General features: G+C 35.2%; 1 protein-coding gene across 3 annotated transcripts in view; it reads left to right on the top strand.

Annotated features, from left to right (window-relative positions):
• Positions 1-14,081, top strand: part of LOC106071975 (Fanconi anemia group D2 protein-like) — a 35,240-nt gene extending 21,159 nt beyond the window's left edge. For all 3 annotated transcript variants that reach the window (XM_056027276.1, XM_056027277.1, XM_056027278.1), the window contains exons 22-29: positions 1,457-1,631; positions 2,390-2,657; positions 5,603-6,501; positions 6,858-6,985; positions 8,006-8,228; positions 8,689-9,043; positions 11,056-11,202; positions 12,218-14,081. In XM_056027276.1, the coding sequence (XP_055883251.1) occupies positions 1,457-1,631; positions 2,390-2,657; positions 5,603-6,501; positions 6,858-6,985; positions 8,006-8,228; positions 8,689-9,043; positions 11,056-11,202; positions 12,218-12,442 (2,420 nt within the window). In that variant the 3' untranslated portion in view covers positions 12,443-14,081. The remainder of the gene's footprint in view (positions 1-1,456; positions 1,632-2,389; positions 2,658-5,602; positions 6,502-6,857; positions 6,986-8,005; positions 8,229-8,688; positions 9,044-11,055; positions 11,203-12,217) is intronic.
• Positions 14,082-14,494: the final 413 nt, after the last annotated feature.

The raw sequence follows: 14,494 nt of genomic DNA, 5'->3' as shown, positions 1-14,494 counted from the left end.
AATTAAGACTAGACTGTCACTAGACTTAACTTGGATCTAGTCTAGATCTAGATACTAATATAGAATAGTATAGTCATTATTTTATTATCATTATAGGCAGTCTTCTTGTACATCTTATATAAATATGTTATCAGAGTTTTAACAGAGCAGTCTGATAATTATATATATACGGCCATAAGTGACTATAATACTATATGTAAACTGGCCATAAGTAACTATAATACTATATGTAAACTATAGATCTAGATCAATTAAAATCTATAGACATTATATGAGTATACATTTATGATTTAGAATAAAGTAATAAAGACTTTGACTTTAGATCTTGCTTATGTCTATGAGTCACTAAAACTACTCTAGAGTCTAGTGCTAGTCTTAGATTCTAATTAGACCAGAGACTTACTTTACTCTCTTTACTAATTTAGGATTCAAGCTAGACTTAAACTTTACAAATAAATTAATTAGATTCTAGATCTACCAAACAAGCAGTAAATCTAGTTCTATTCTACTTGACTAGACTGACTAGACTTCATTTTTTTTCTGCTCCATAAAACAAATATTTTTCTCCTGGAAAACTCCTCGAAATCTTGGGTACAGTAATAAACAAATAATGAAAGTGTATTTTGATGTGATTTTTTTTATATAGATCTAAATAAAACCTAGTGTTTTTAAATTGATTATTTTATTAAAAACCTTAACCAAGATCTAAACTAAATGTCAATTTTTTATTTTTACCTCCATTTTCGTTTTCAACACTGATTTCATTAACTCTTTCAGTGCTAATTATTTTGATCGAAAAAATGGAGTTTTCCGGAACGAACACAAATTTTCAAGGGGGGTAGAGTTACTAAAACAACTATAACTTTTATATTTTATTCAATAATCTTTAAACATATTCGATTTTATAGTAAAGGAAAATGGATGGGCTACAAAAGTAAATCAAATAAATTATTCAAACAAAAATACTTTTCATTAATTTTTAACTGAGTACAGAAAAAGAAAATATTTTCAAAATTTATTTAAAAATTTATATTCTGAAAGATTTAACCTTTTAATTAACCATTTAATCCATAAATATTAAATATCCACAATACTAAAAACATTTACTAACTTCAAATTTCATAAAATATGAACAAATGCACTAAGAAATTGTATTATTTACATTTTTTTGGGTCCTGGGAAATAAACTAAAAAGAGGAACCATTAACATAATGTTGTCTATTTTTTTTTAAACGTGTTGGTACGGCATCGAATTTACTATCAAAACAAAGAACAATCACTCGCTCATCCGGTAAATAAAAAAAAAAAGAAATAAATAAAAAGTTTGACATAAAAAAGAAAGTGAAATAAATATTATAAACCAAGTTACTCGCTGAGAGTAATGCCGCACTGAAAGAGTGAAATCAAAGAATAATACAATTCTAATGCGTTGACCAATTTGTCCTTTTCCTGTCAGTGTTTGAAGAAAACTACATCGCAGACACAGAGGAAGATGCTGAGTTGACGTCTAGAACCTCTGTTCCCGTGGATGTTATGTACGGTCTGAACAATGAGGCTGAAAGTACAGTGGTTCTCAATCTGGTACCACTACTGGAACAACAACTTGACGATGAGAGGCTGAAGAGAAATAAGTAATTACAACTCTTATTGTTTTTTAATCGCTATGAGCAAACACTATTTTTGTTGCTGTTGTTTTTTTTATTTGAATGATAAACACACCTGATTTGATGGTGCAAATGCTTGCAGTTTAATTTAAATTTGTCTCTTATTTATTTTTATTTTTTTGTACTGGAGTCATTGAAAGTCTTTATTTATTAAATCTCTTTTGTTTAGATTTTGCTGTCAGTAGGTGCTTTTGTTAGTAGATGACTAAGGTGTTTGTTTTTTTACCAGCATATCCTTTCAGAGTACTTGATTTTTTATTTGTTAGTGTCTGATCAGTTTAATTGAACACACTCTTCATTCTCAAAGCTTATAGCAACACATCCTTTTGTATGTCATTATGTCATACAATTATGTCACACTTTACAGTATAATAATATACTAACCCTAAGTTTTGACAAAACTATTTGTCAATTTATTAGAACGCATTGTTTATAAGATGATTATAAATTTGTAAATCTGTAAATGATTTTATATGGCTCCTAAATAAACAAATAAATGGCTGCCTGGTCGTGCGGTATGCGCTCTGGACTCTCGTTCCGACTTCTCGGTGGTTCCAGATTCATACCCTGCCTGCTGCCATCCTCTGTCGTCCTGCGGGAGGTTTAGACTACTAAGTAAATTATCTTCAGCTCTGAAGGAACATCGGAACTATGCAAAACATTTTAAATGTTGTCGAACGTGTAATGTTGTTATGTTTTTCCATCTCATTATTTGGTTCCCACAGTTCCAGTAAAAGTCTGCTGTGCCTGTCCCCTCTGTTTCATCTGGTGACTGTTTGTGAGTTAAAGACGTCAGACAATAACCTGGATAACATTGATGCACTGCTAGGCTGCCCAGTGCTGATGGTGAAGCCAGAGGTCTGTGAGGAGGTGAAGACCATGTCTGCAAAGGAGAAAGACATTGTCTGCTCTGCCATCTTCTATTGCATCAACTGGTTCAGGGAAGTGATCAACAGCTTTGCCCCAATGTCCAACCCTGAAATGAAAGCCAAAGTAAGATTAAGATATAAAACATTTTATCCTATTGTTACAATTTTCTCTATCAGGCCATCTGTTAACACTGCTCAACACATCTAACACAAGAACTTGACAACAAGATTTCCAAGTAACAATGTGGTGTGGTTTAATAAACTACATACATCAATAGCCAATACAACACAATTGGCTACACCAACTTCAAATGCTTTCTTGTACTTAACAGAACTGCCTACTTAAACTCTTTTAGTCTCTCTGGACTCTTACAGCTACATTCTCAAGTACTCAGATCGTACCGCACCGTCCTTACTGCCTTGCTGTCCTGGACTGAATTCCTTGCTTACACACTGTCTCTGGTCCACGAAGGCTTTTGATCACATGACCATAACATTGGTCATATTTGCCTGTACTAACAGTATTGTCCATTGACAGCCATGACCTGTGTGTTTTGCCTGAGTCACTTGTGTCAGTAGGTCACACACACATTAACCCTATCGCTGCGCTACTGGAGTTATAGCAATATTGTTATTATTAATATCTATTGCTTTTGTTTATCACCTCTTTTGTCTCATTATATCATGCTCAGTTCCTTGGTCCAATCTGATGTGAAGATGTTGTTGAGGAGTATAGGAGAAAATGTTTTAGTGTTGCCTTTAGGGACTCAGCTCAAGTCACATCATGAAGGATTTCTCTTTCATCAGGATTTAAAGATGGTATCAATGAAGTCCTCTCAAGTAGATAGCCTAGTGGTTTATGCCACTTCACCATAGGGTCCACACAAACAAAGGCAAAGCAGGCCAATTTCTTCTGGTGCTGCTATCAATGAATGGTACAGTTCCTAAAGATTCTCTGGTCAGGTTTCACGGTTCCAGTTTCTCTGGGATGATAAGATATGTTATTTTAGAAGAAAACGGCACACTTTTTTTCCTTGGCACAGTCTGCAAAAGAGCTCACAGCTCAGCAGCAATAAAGCTGGCTAGAAGAAGAAGAAGAATGTTATTTTAAGTAGATGATGATACAATAAGCCAGAAATCAACAAAACTATTTATTACAAGGGCACTGTCCAACATTGATAGACCAGAAAACAATTTCTTTTCCTAAGCAATACTGCCATAGGTCTTTTTTTTCTTAATCTTTGTCTAGCTATTTCTGTACTAAGTTTTTAATATATCGTCACGTCACAAAAAAAAATCCCAGATTAGTCCCAATTCTATAGAGTGTAGAATAAATGAGAATTGGACCAGCTCACATCCCAATTATAAGAAAAAGGACGCCTATTATAAGCTACCTCGACATGACCAACGCATAATTTTTCGACTCAGAACCGGACACAACAGAATTAGACAACATATGTTCCGGAAGCTTTAAAGTCAGTACGAGATAAACCTGCCCTTGATGAGCATCACCAGGCTGACCATGTCCTTCAAAGCTGCATACTATATCAAGAGGCCCGCACAAGACTCAGGCCCCAAAACCCTCCTATACAACAAAAAATATACGAAATGCCTGCTATGGAAACCACTGCGCAGTTCATTTCAGATATAGGACTACTGATCTTAACAATCCAACAAGTAAAATGAGGACCAAAGATGAAGAAGAAAAAAGTCCCAGATTCTTTACATCCAACGAATATAGAGTCATTACAGGAGTCTTAGTTGTATCTACTTATTTTGTCAGATCCAAGACAGACAAAACTGTTGTCTATTTAAGTTCTCTAATTGCTGTCTAGGTCTGTCTTCAGCAATAGCTTTCCTTTTATTCTAAATCTGTATCAAGCAGCCTTTGTAAGAGACCACCAGCTGGTTCTCTTTTGGAAGCCGTTTGCTGCACAGTGTTCTATTCGCCAGTTAAGGCAAGCTGGGGGCTGAGCCTGGAGCCTAGCATTTCCAGGTGTGTCTCTAATTAACATAATTTGAAAGGGTATCCTTTAGTTGATTAAAGAACAAGATTGTATTTCTGCATTGCTTAAATCATATGACATTTTGTCTTCAGTAATTTGACATTAAGGCATCACTCCCATTGTTTGAGCACACAGCATCCTGTTAATGTTCACCTCAACATACTTCACTGTGATTCAAAGTTCTAAATGGCTAATCATGTTCTCTTTGTGAAAAGTGATCCAGAAGTATATATCATCAGCACTGGGTTGGGCTTGTTTTTTAACTCAATTTTCGGATATCCAAGGCAGCTTTTTTTTTTTTTTTAAATCCTGACGAATGCAAAAACTTCTATGATTTCATTTACTTTATAAATGCTGCCTATCCTAAAGCTTTTGTTTATAGTTTTTTCCATTTGAGGCATTCAAAAAGGAAATGTCTACATTATCCACTCAGTTTCTTTTCTTTATCCTTATCCTTTTCTATACTATTTAATTGCTTATGCCAAAATTAGCCCATTTATCATGTTACAATTCTTTATAAACCCTTGACAGAACAATATGGCTAAACCAAGAACCTGACAACTTAGGCTCCGAGTAACGAGACATTAAAATGAGTGTAATCAATAAAGAAAAATAAACAATCTAATACTTTACAATAGCAGTAGTCAAAGGTCTGATTATAACACAACTTTTTACTTGAATCTCGGTCTTAACTCTGCTGGTCCTTTACTGTGTTGACTGACTTGACCCAAGGCCTTCTCAATAGTCCATAGTCAGATAACCATATCACTGTTGATCTACTTGGATGTGTTTACATCAGTCTTTTTTTTTAAGTACACTGGCCTGTGTCACTTGTGTTGGTTAATCACACACAGAGCTACACCGACTAGTGTCATAGGTCAGTTACAACAATTTATAATATCAATTGATGTACTAAATCTCTGGATAAAGTGTAGAGAAAAATGCAGTTTTCTTAACGAAAAAGAAGAAACTAGTTCATATCTCACGACTCTTTTACATAAGTGACTTAAATACTGTGTCGTAGTTTTAACTATAGCTAACAAAAAAATCATTGTCTATCTAGGTCATAATGCGCTTGAAGCACGTCACTGAACTGGTTCTGCAGCTTGAAACTTGTTTGTCTCACCATAACAACTTCCAGCCACCCCTGGCTATATTTGACGAAGTTGCCTCACCCGTTGTGGTCCCTTCAACTGCAGCCCCAAGCACCTCTACAGCAGGCTCTAAGAAAAAAGGGAGAAAGAATACCAAAAAGGGTAAAAAGTGTCCCACTGAGGACGTTAGTAATGCTAACGACACAACATTCACAGACATTTTGGACAAGTCGCAGGACACAACTCTGCTTGCTAAAACAAAAAAGTCAATAGATATGTCCGCGTATCGACCTTTTTTCCGCGAGCTTAACTTCAAAGTGTTTGCCATACTCCAAGCTGGAGTCATCACAAGGGCCGCTCTAGATTCTGAAATGAACACAAAAACTACAGAAGAACTTCAGATAGGTTTGCCTGAGCTTGTTTTTTTGTTGGAAGATCTGTCCCTAAAGCTGAATCACTCGTTGATTGCCACGGCAACCAAGCGCCGATCTTTCCTGCATAGAAGCTCTGCTAAAAATGTGGGATTTGCCATGCTGGATCAACACACCCCCAAAGAGATTGCAGAAGAAATGGCCAAGCTGCTTCCTTGCTTGTGTGATCACCTTGAGGAGACGTACACGTTCTTCAAGACTCAAATCTCAAACAATGATGGCCTGCTTGATGCACCGAACAGGTGGTCAGCCAAGTCTGTCAATATGGCCGACTGCTTCCATTTGCTGATTCAGTGCATTCACTGTTTGTTTTCATGGAGTGGGTTCCAAAGTGAAAGCAACAAGTCACTTCTGGAAAAGTGTCTGAAGGTCATGGTCAAACGAATCAGTTCATCTCAGAATAAGAATTCCTTTGTATCACTTCAAGATTCATTTGGGTAATTTTTTTTGCTTTCTTTCAATGTCTAAATTATCATATGTATCTTTTTTTTTCCTAAAATAATTTGATATTTGTTTTGTTTTAAACCTATAAATTCATAATGGTTTCTTTTTTTAGTTAATTTCTTTTATTTTTAAAATTTAAAAAAATAATAATTTGTTTCTTTTTTATTTGAATGAACCAATATTATAAATTACAAAACTGATGTATCAACTTAATAGACAAGAGAAAACAAAATGTTTTTTTTTATACTTTTAAATAGCATTTATTTGTTTCAATACTTAATGTAAATGCATAACAATGGACTTTTGTATAATAATAATAATAATTTTTTTTATTCCCCATCTTTTCTAGTATTGTGTTTCAATATTTTGGTGTGATGGTTGAAGCTTGCCCTGGCTTGGAGACTGGAGCAACTCTCATCAAACTGCTGATGTTGTTGGCAGATAAATGTCAACGGGATGATGTCAATGACAAACTGGGTCAGTGCTGTCTTAAATATGTCTTCATTTTGTTGCGTGCGTGAGCACAATAAGTTAAATTGATAAAATAGTGTTTTAAACTTTCAAATATTATAAAAAATTCTACAGACTGCATTTATTGTAGTATGACTGTAAACCTTTTATTGAAAGCTTAAAATTCAAATACTGTAAACATGAAATATTTTCTTACTACTTAGGAAAAAGGTAAGCCTTTCCTTTGTTCCCTAAATAGCTTTAAGTTTTTGATACACACAAATGCTGGTTTGTATTGTAAGTACTTAAATGGTCTTTTAAATTCTTCTTCTTCGTTCTCATTGTTATGTTGGAGTGTTCAGATGACTAGACCAATACATGAGATGAACTGCACAGTGGTTTCCAAATCAGGGAGCTCTCCATATAGTTTTCTTTCTATTGGGGTGTTTTGGGGCCAATGTCTTATACGTCCTCTTGGTAAAGAGAGCAGTTTTGGAGGACGTGGTCGGCATTCTCTGGTGATACTCCACATGGGCAGATTTCACTGGTTCCAATATTGAGCTTCCGGTACATGTGTTGTTGCATTCTGTTGTGTCCGGTCCTGAGTCGAAAGATTAGACGTTGGTCTTGTCGGGATAGCTTATAGTAAGCGTCATCTTTCTTGTGTCTTTTAAATAAAAACAAATGTTTGTACTGTCATGTAACATGCTTTTTTGGCCTCTATTCTGATGCCATTTCCATTCAAAACATGCGCAACACTCTGCCCTTAACAATAAGAGAATATCTTTGATATTAGATAGGTTTCTGTTGCTCCTTCAGTAATGGAGATTAATATATCCTAACCAAACCTCCTTTAGAATGGCGGAGGATGGTAATGGGCATGGCTCAAAAAGAGTCCTTTGTGATGACAGTCCAAAGCACGTACCACAACCAAACAGCCATTTATTCAACAGGTGAATGTAATCAATAGGAAACTTGTGTATTTTAATTCTTGCTAGCCACATTTTCTGTCATAGTTGTAAAACAAATCTTTCGGTCTGTTTCTAGTGTCACTAGCAAAGATGCTGTTAAGTCGTGACTGGGTGGGTCCTGATGGACAGAGGCTGAAGGGTGCTAAGCATAACGAGAACCTGCAGGTGGTCATCAAGTGTTTCATTGAGTACAGTGACCAATCCCTTGAGGCTCTGGAGGTGTTATCAGTTTCTGGACTAGCAGAAATGATCAGATTGGAAAAAGATGAATGTCTTGAAGAATTTGGATCATTGCACAGGTTAATACAGTTAACATATCTACCATAACAATCTTAGATATATATATATATATATATATCTTATATACTTAATATGCTTCGTATGATAACTAAAAACATTTTTGTTTTTCTTTTCCTTATTTTCTACGTTGGCTGTGCGGTAAAGTGCTTGGCTTTCAAACCAGCTGTCCCTAGTTTGAATCCTGGTGATGACTGGGATTTTAAATTTTGGGATCTTTGGGCATCTCTGAGTCCATCCAGCTCTAATGGGTATCTGACATTAGTTGGGGAACGTAAAGACGATTGATCGTTTTGTTGGCCAAATGACACCCTCATTAAACGTAGGCCACAAAAACAGATGACCTTTACAACATCCGCCGTATAGATCGCAAGGTCTGAAAGGGGAACTTTACTTTTACTGTATTATTTTCGACTTTAAATATTGAGAAAATTTGAAAAATGTTTTTTATATCTCCATTAGGCACTCTTTTCCAGTCTATTACAAAGTAATACTCTCGGAGCTTATCAACATTGTCAAGAAAATACCAGCTGGCAGGAAAACAGATTCTTCAACTGTTCAAGATGACCGACTAGCTAGCTGGTCCACAGCTGTGAAAGTCTTGCAGGTGGCCACCAGCCTAACAAAAGTGTTCAGCGCCAGAAGCAACTTGGCTGCCGCTCTCAAGTATGGCAGGCAGTTCTTGGAGTGTTTCTTGCGGCAGTCCATGCCACTTCTGGATGTCATCTTCCGCCGTCGCCACACTGATGTGGAGAAGCTGTTGCGTACGCTACAGCAAAGTACTAGAATGTTGCAACACCTTTGTGGGCACTCCAAGGTGAGAAGTAATTGGGTATTTTGTTATATACTGTTAACTTTTGAAGTCCCACAGCAATTATTTTAGTTCTGCTAGTTTGAATTCACCAGCTGAGATCTTTTTTTCTACATACCCATTGGCCACTGAATTCTTTATCTGCTGATTTTATTAGTCATTACTTCAAAGAAGATAATATGTGTCAATCTATTCATGCATGTTAATCATTGATTTAAAATCTGCCATGTTGTTGGTTTTCCTGGCACATTTAGGCAACCCATTTCATTCTGAAGTAGTGAATAAGGAGCACTTCTAAACAAGCATATGGGATAAGAAATGTGTCTTTAATCCTGGAATATTGCATTAAGCTAAAAAAAATATTAAAAATATTTAATTAGCTTCATTTGTAACAAATATTTGTATTTTACAAAAAAAAAATATTATTAAACCTTTTATAGTAACCATTCCAGACAATATACAAGCATCTTTCAAATCTTTAAATTTTCACCAAAACGGAATAAACCCTACAATCCCACTATATACACTGTGCCCATCCATACAAAATTGTCGATCATACTTCTTTGAATTCACCTGAGACAGAACAATGTAACAAACATTTGTCATTTGTGACAGCTTAGGAGAACAGCTGGCTAGAAGAAGAATAGTAATGACGTCTCTTAATGTTAATTAAAACTACTTCTGTACTTTCCTTGGAACTAAGCTTCGTTAGCAGTATAATAAACTCGGCATTATTGACCTTCTTTTGGTAATGAGTAAATGTAATAAAAGTTGACAAGATGGACTCTTTTTTTTTTTGTTCCATTCTTTTGTGTATCACAATATTCATGCTTAACCCTTAAGATGCGTGTGGTACTGTGGCCTCTAGACATGAATGTTGTAATTTCATTTTGCATGTCTTCATTGTAAAACAGCTCAGCACTTTAAGGGTTAATAGCATGCTCAATGTGCTATGGTTAAACATATTTTTTTTTGATGTTTGGAGTGAGAGGACTTCTATGCTGCCTTTAGGTGCTCACCTGACACAACTCAAGTCAGATGTTGAACTTAAGCCCCCTTATACGAAGCCAAGTGGTTATGACTCTCGGCCACACATCTTTGATATGAATAGTAATTGTAGAATGTATAATAAGCAGATATAATTTTTTGAAAAAAATAGGATCTAGGTGAAATGTTAAACCAGGGCTCAGACTATTAATACTCAGTATTACTCATACTCAATATTAATAACTCTACCATAGAGCCAACAGAAGTAGTTGTTTAGACTTCTACGCAATATTAATAACTCTACCATAGAGCCAACAAAAGTAGTTGCTTAGACTTCTACGCAATATTAATAACTCTACCATAGAGCCAACAGAAGTAGTTGTTTAGACTTCTACGCAATATTAATAACTCTACCATAGAGCCCACAGAAGTAGTTGTTTAGACTACTACTCAATATTAATAACTCTACCATAGAGCCCACAGAAGTAGCTGTTTAGACTACTACTCAATATTAATGACTCTACCATAGAGCCCACAGAAGTAGTTGTTTAGACTACTACTCAATATTAATAACTCTACCATAGAGCCAACAGAAGTAGTTGTTTAGACTACTACTCAATATTAATAACTCTTCCATAGAGCCAACAGAAGTAGTTGTTTAGACTACTACTCAATATTAATAACTCTACCATAGAGCCCACAGAAGTAGTTGTTTAGACTACTACTCAATATTAATAACTCTACCATAGAGCCAACAGAACTGGTTGATTAGACTACTACTCAATATTAATAACTCTACCATAGAGCCCACAGAACTAGTTCATTAGACTACTACTCAATATTAATAACTCTACCATAGAGCCAACGGAAGTAGCTGATTAGACATTAGCATGTTCCAGTTTTTTTTGTTTTTTTTTTTAAACTTTTCTTTGATTCTCTGTAAGAACTTATTTAAACAATAACACCTGATTCTTTAACTTAATTGACTTCAGAAATTCCATTTAATGTGTTGTTTTTTTTTCGAACACTAGAATGTCAAGGATATGTCTCTGACCAATCAAGTGCCAACTTTAAAACGTGCCCTTGAGACACTCATTTTCAGGGTGAAAGCCATGCTGATCTTGAATAATTGCCAAGATGCATTCTGGGTTGGCAATCTTAAAAATAGAAACTTGAAAGTAAGTTAACTTTACAATTAAAACAGCTTAACTCTTTCTCTCTGTAATTATTTACCACATTCTGATGGAATCAACGTTTGTATCATCGGTTAGGAGAGAAAGAGTTAAAATAAATCTAAACCTATAATTAAAAAAAAATTACTTGTTTGGGCCTACCAAATACTTAACCATTATACCCTAAAAAAATTGTTTATATTATATGTTACAATGGTTTTTGAGTGGTTAATATATACCCTCTTTGCGAAATAGAATAATCTAATCCTTTAAGAAGAAATCATGTACAGATTGAGCAGACACTGTATATCAATAATTCATTTTATAATTCAAATTCACTAATAGAGCCTGAAACTTTATGGACTGTCTTAGGAGCTTGTCTCATCTATTCATAGTTTTTTAATTCCATAGCTCAAATAGTGAAACTAAAGAAAAACATTTGTCATTTGTAATTAGCTCGTTTATATTAGTTATTCTTTCGTATGGAAACTTGTTAGAAGCTTAAGTGTAAAAAATATCTTGTTTAAACTCTTCTGTAGCAAGGGTGTACACCAATGATACTATATTTTAAAGATAAGTATTTAAAAATGTACAGACCTGAAACAGCTTGATACATTACTGTAAAGACCTTGTTTGTTTGTTGGATTATTTGGAAACTCATAATCTAAACATGGGAGGCATGGTGGCTGAATGGTAAAGCGCTTGGCTTCTGAACCAGGGTCCCGTGTTCAAATCCTGGTGAGGACTGGGATTTTTAATTTCAGGATCTTTCACTTTAGGCGCCTTTGAGTCCACCCAGCTCTAGTGGGTGCCTGACATTAGTTAGGGAAAGTAAAGACAGTTGGTCATTATGCTGGCCACATGAAACCCTTATTAACCATTGGCCACAGAAACATGACTATTACGTTTCATCCGCCTTAAAGATCACAAGGTCTTTGAGGAGAACTTTTTTTTACTAAGCATAATGTAAACATGCCGTAACTTTTAAACTTTTTTATTGAGAAAGCTTTCATTTCTGCAGGGAGATGAAATTTCAACCCAGGAGACTGTGAAGGACAAGGTCGCGCCCAGCGGTGATGGAGATGGAAACGAGGAGGAGAAGGACCCGGATGAAGCAGAAGAGGGAGATGAGGACATCGGTGATGTGAGTGATGAGAGTGAAGTGGAAGTATCACAGGAGGAAGAGGGAGATAACCAGACTACAAGTACCACTTCTGCTGGAGGCTCTTACAGTGAAATATTTTGAAAACTTAAAAAAAACTTTGCAATGATTTTATAAAATATGCAGAGATTTGAATTATAGCATAGTTTCAATGTTGGTATTTAAAAAAAAAAAAAAAAAAAAAGATCTAATGTATATCTATAGACAAAAAAAAATGTATTACAGGTACGCTCCATTTAAAGTGTCATTACCATATGTCAAAACAAGTATAACAAACAGACATTTGTATCAAAAGTCTACACCAGTAATGCCCACCATAATCAGCCTGGGCGCCATGTCTGACATTTTTCATGGGATGCATCATCTAAAAGATTGGATCCTTTATGGTTTTATGACCCATTGTGGGTTGAAAGCTGTAGGGGCTGAATAGCTGTGTCTTGGGATGGATGTAGCCCGCAGGGCATAGTTTGCTCAGACAAAGATGGCAATGAGTTTTATGCAGGCTTTATCTCAATGCTTATGTTTCACAAATAACATAAAAAATTGTGTCTTTTTTTTTACAAAGCTTATATCAACTCGCTCTGTCTGTCTGTCTGGTAAAAAGTTTGAACATGTTTTTTCTCCCATTTCCCAGTCACAGATCAAGTTAAAACTTTGCACAATTATTCATTGAACCTGACAAGACATGAATCAATCCGAAAAAAATAAACAGTTAGTGAATTAAGTATTGGTGATTAATTATTTAGTTTGATTTTGAAATAAGGGCATAAATGCTACTTATTGAGAGATGTGAATATATACATGGATTTAGTCCCCTTATTACATTTGGGCATGTTTTTTTTTTCTCTCACTTTCCATTCTCTGATCAAGCTGAAATTTATTCAGTCGATAACTATTCTTGAATCAATCCAAAAATTCACCAATTAGTTAATCTAGTACTAATTAATTAATTATGTTTTACTATAGCAGATAGGGAGATAAACCCTTTAATTTATAGACAAAATAGCAGTACTTAGCTGTTTCTTCCCTTAGGTAAGCTTTGTTTTTTAAAAAGTTGTTTTCTATTGCATGTTTTCAAATGTTTTGTCAAATGTTTTACATGTTTCGGATGTTCCTTCAGAGTTGAAGATAGTTTACTTCCTAGTACAAACCTCCCTCAGGACGACCGGGGGATTGGAGCGGGCAGGATTTGAACCCTCGACCATCGATAAATCCGAACGACAGTCCAGCGCGCAAACCTCACGACCAGGCAGCCATCCCATTAGTTCCTCCGTTAGGAACTTAATGGTGGTCTGTCGTTTCTCATCCTATTAATTTCTTTTTTAATGCTTAATTGTTGTTAGTCTTTCCATAATCAAGTTCTTCTATTACAGGGGTTCTCAACCTGGGGGTCAATTGGCAATTTGTCTGGGGTTGCTTATGTCCTCGAAAATACAGAAATATTTTTTTTATCCATTCTAACATGCAAAACTTGTCACATACTATTTTTTTTTTTTTGCTCTTTGGAATTTACTAAATATATTGTTATTCGAGGACAGGTGTTGAAGACAACTGAATCAGTATATATTTCCAACCTTTTTATCTGTCCAGCAGATATTTTAATATAAGTTTAAATTAAAGAAGATTAATGGATAAGGTATCGTTACTTCTGGACTTTCGTCTTTAAGCTAAATAGTCATTCTTCACAATTAAGTGTTAGTGAATTATTTTTTTATTTTTTTTATTTAGGCTTGTAATTACAAAGAGGATTACATTGTTAGTATTAACAAATGTGATAAATCCGTAATATATGAACTAGATAATGTACGTTTCAAAAAAGGTTGAATAAGACATCCATAAATTTGAATTTTAATTCGTAAACTTTATTTAGAAATCCATAACGGATCGGACAACATGAACCTTGGATGAACTCCAAATGGTAGCAGGGGAGGAAAGCATGGGCCTCCCCTAGTGCTCTGGTAAGAAACTCTGTTGTTGAACGTAGTTCCTCATAGCTCCCCCATTAAGTTCATATAACCCTGCAGTTGTCTCCCCGCAGCTGTTGTACACTCTAGTAAGATATGCACCACTGTTTCTTCTGCCAGCCCCATTGGTTTAAGCAGAAATAAATAAAAAAAACAACAACTGTATTACATC

Source organism: Biomphalaria glabrata, chromosome 4 (genome assembly GCF_947242115.1).
Source record: "Biomphalaria glabrata chromosome 4, xgBioGlab47.1, whole genome shotgun sequence".
NCBI lineage: Eukaryota > Metazoa > Mollusca > Gastropoda > Planorbidae > Biomphalaria > Biomphalaria glabrata.
Note: the sequence above shows the minus strand (reverse complement) of the source record. Positions and strands in the feature narration are given on the sequence as shown.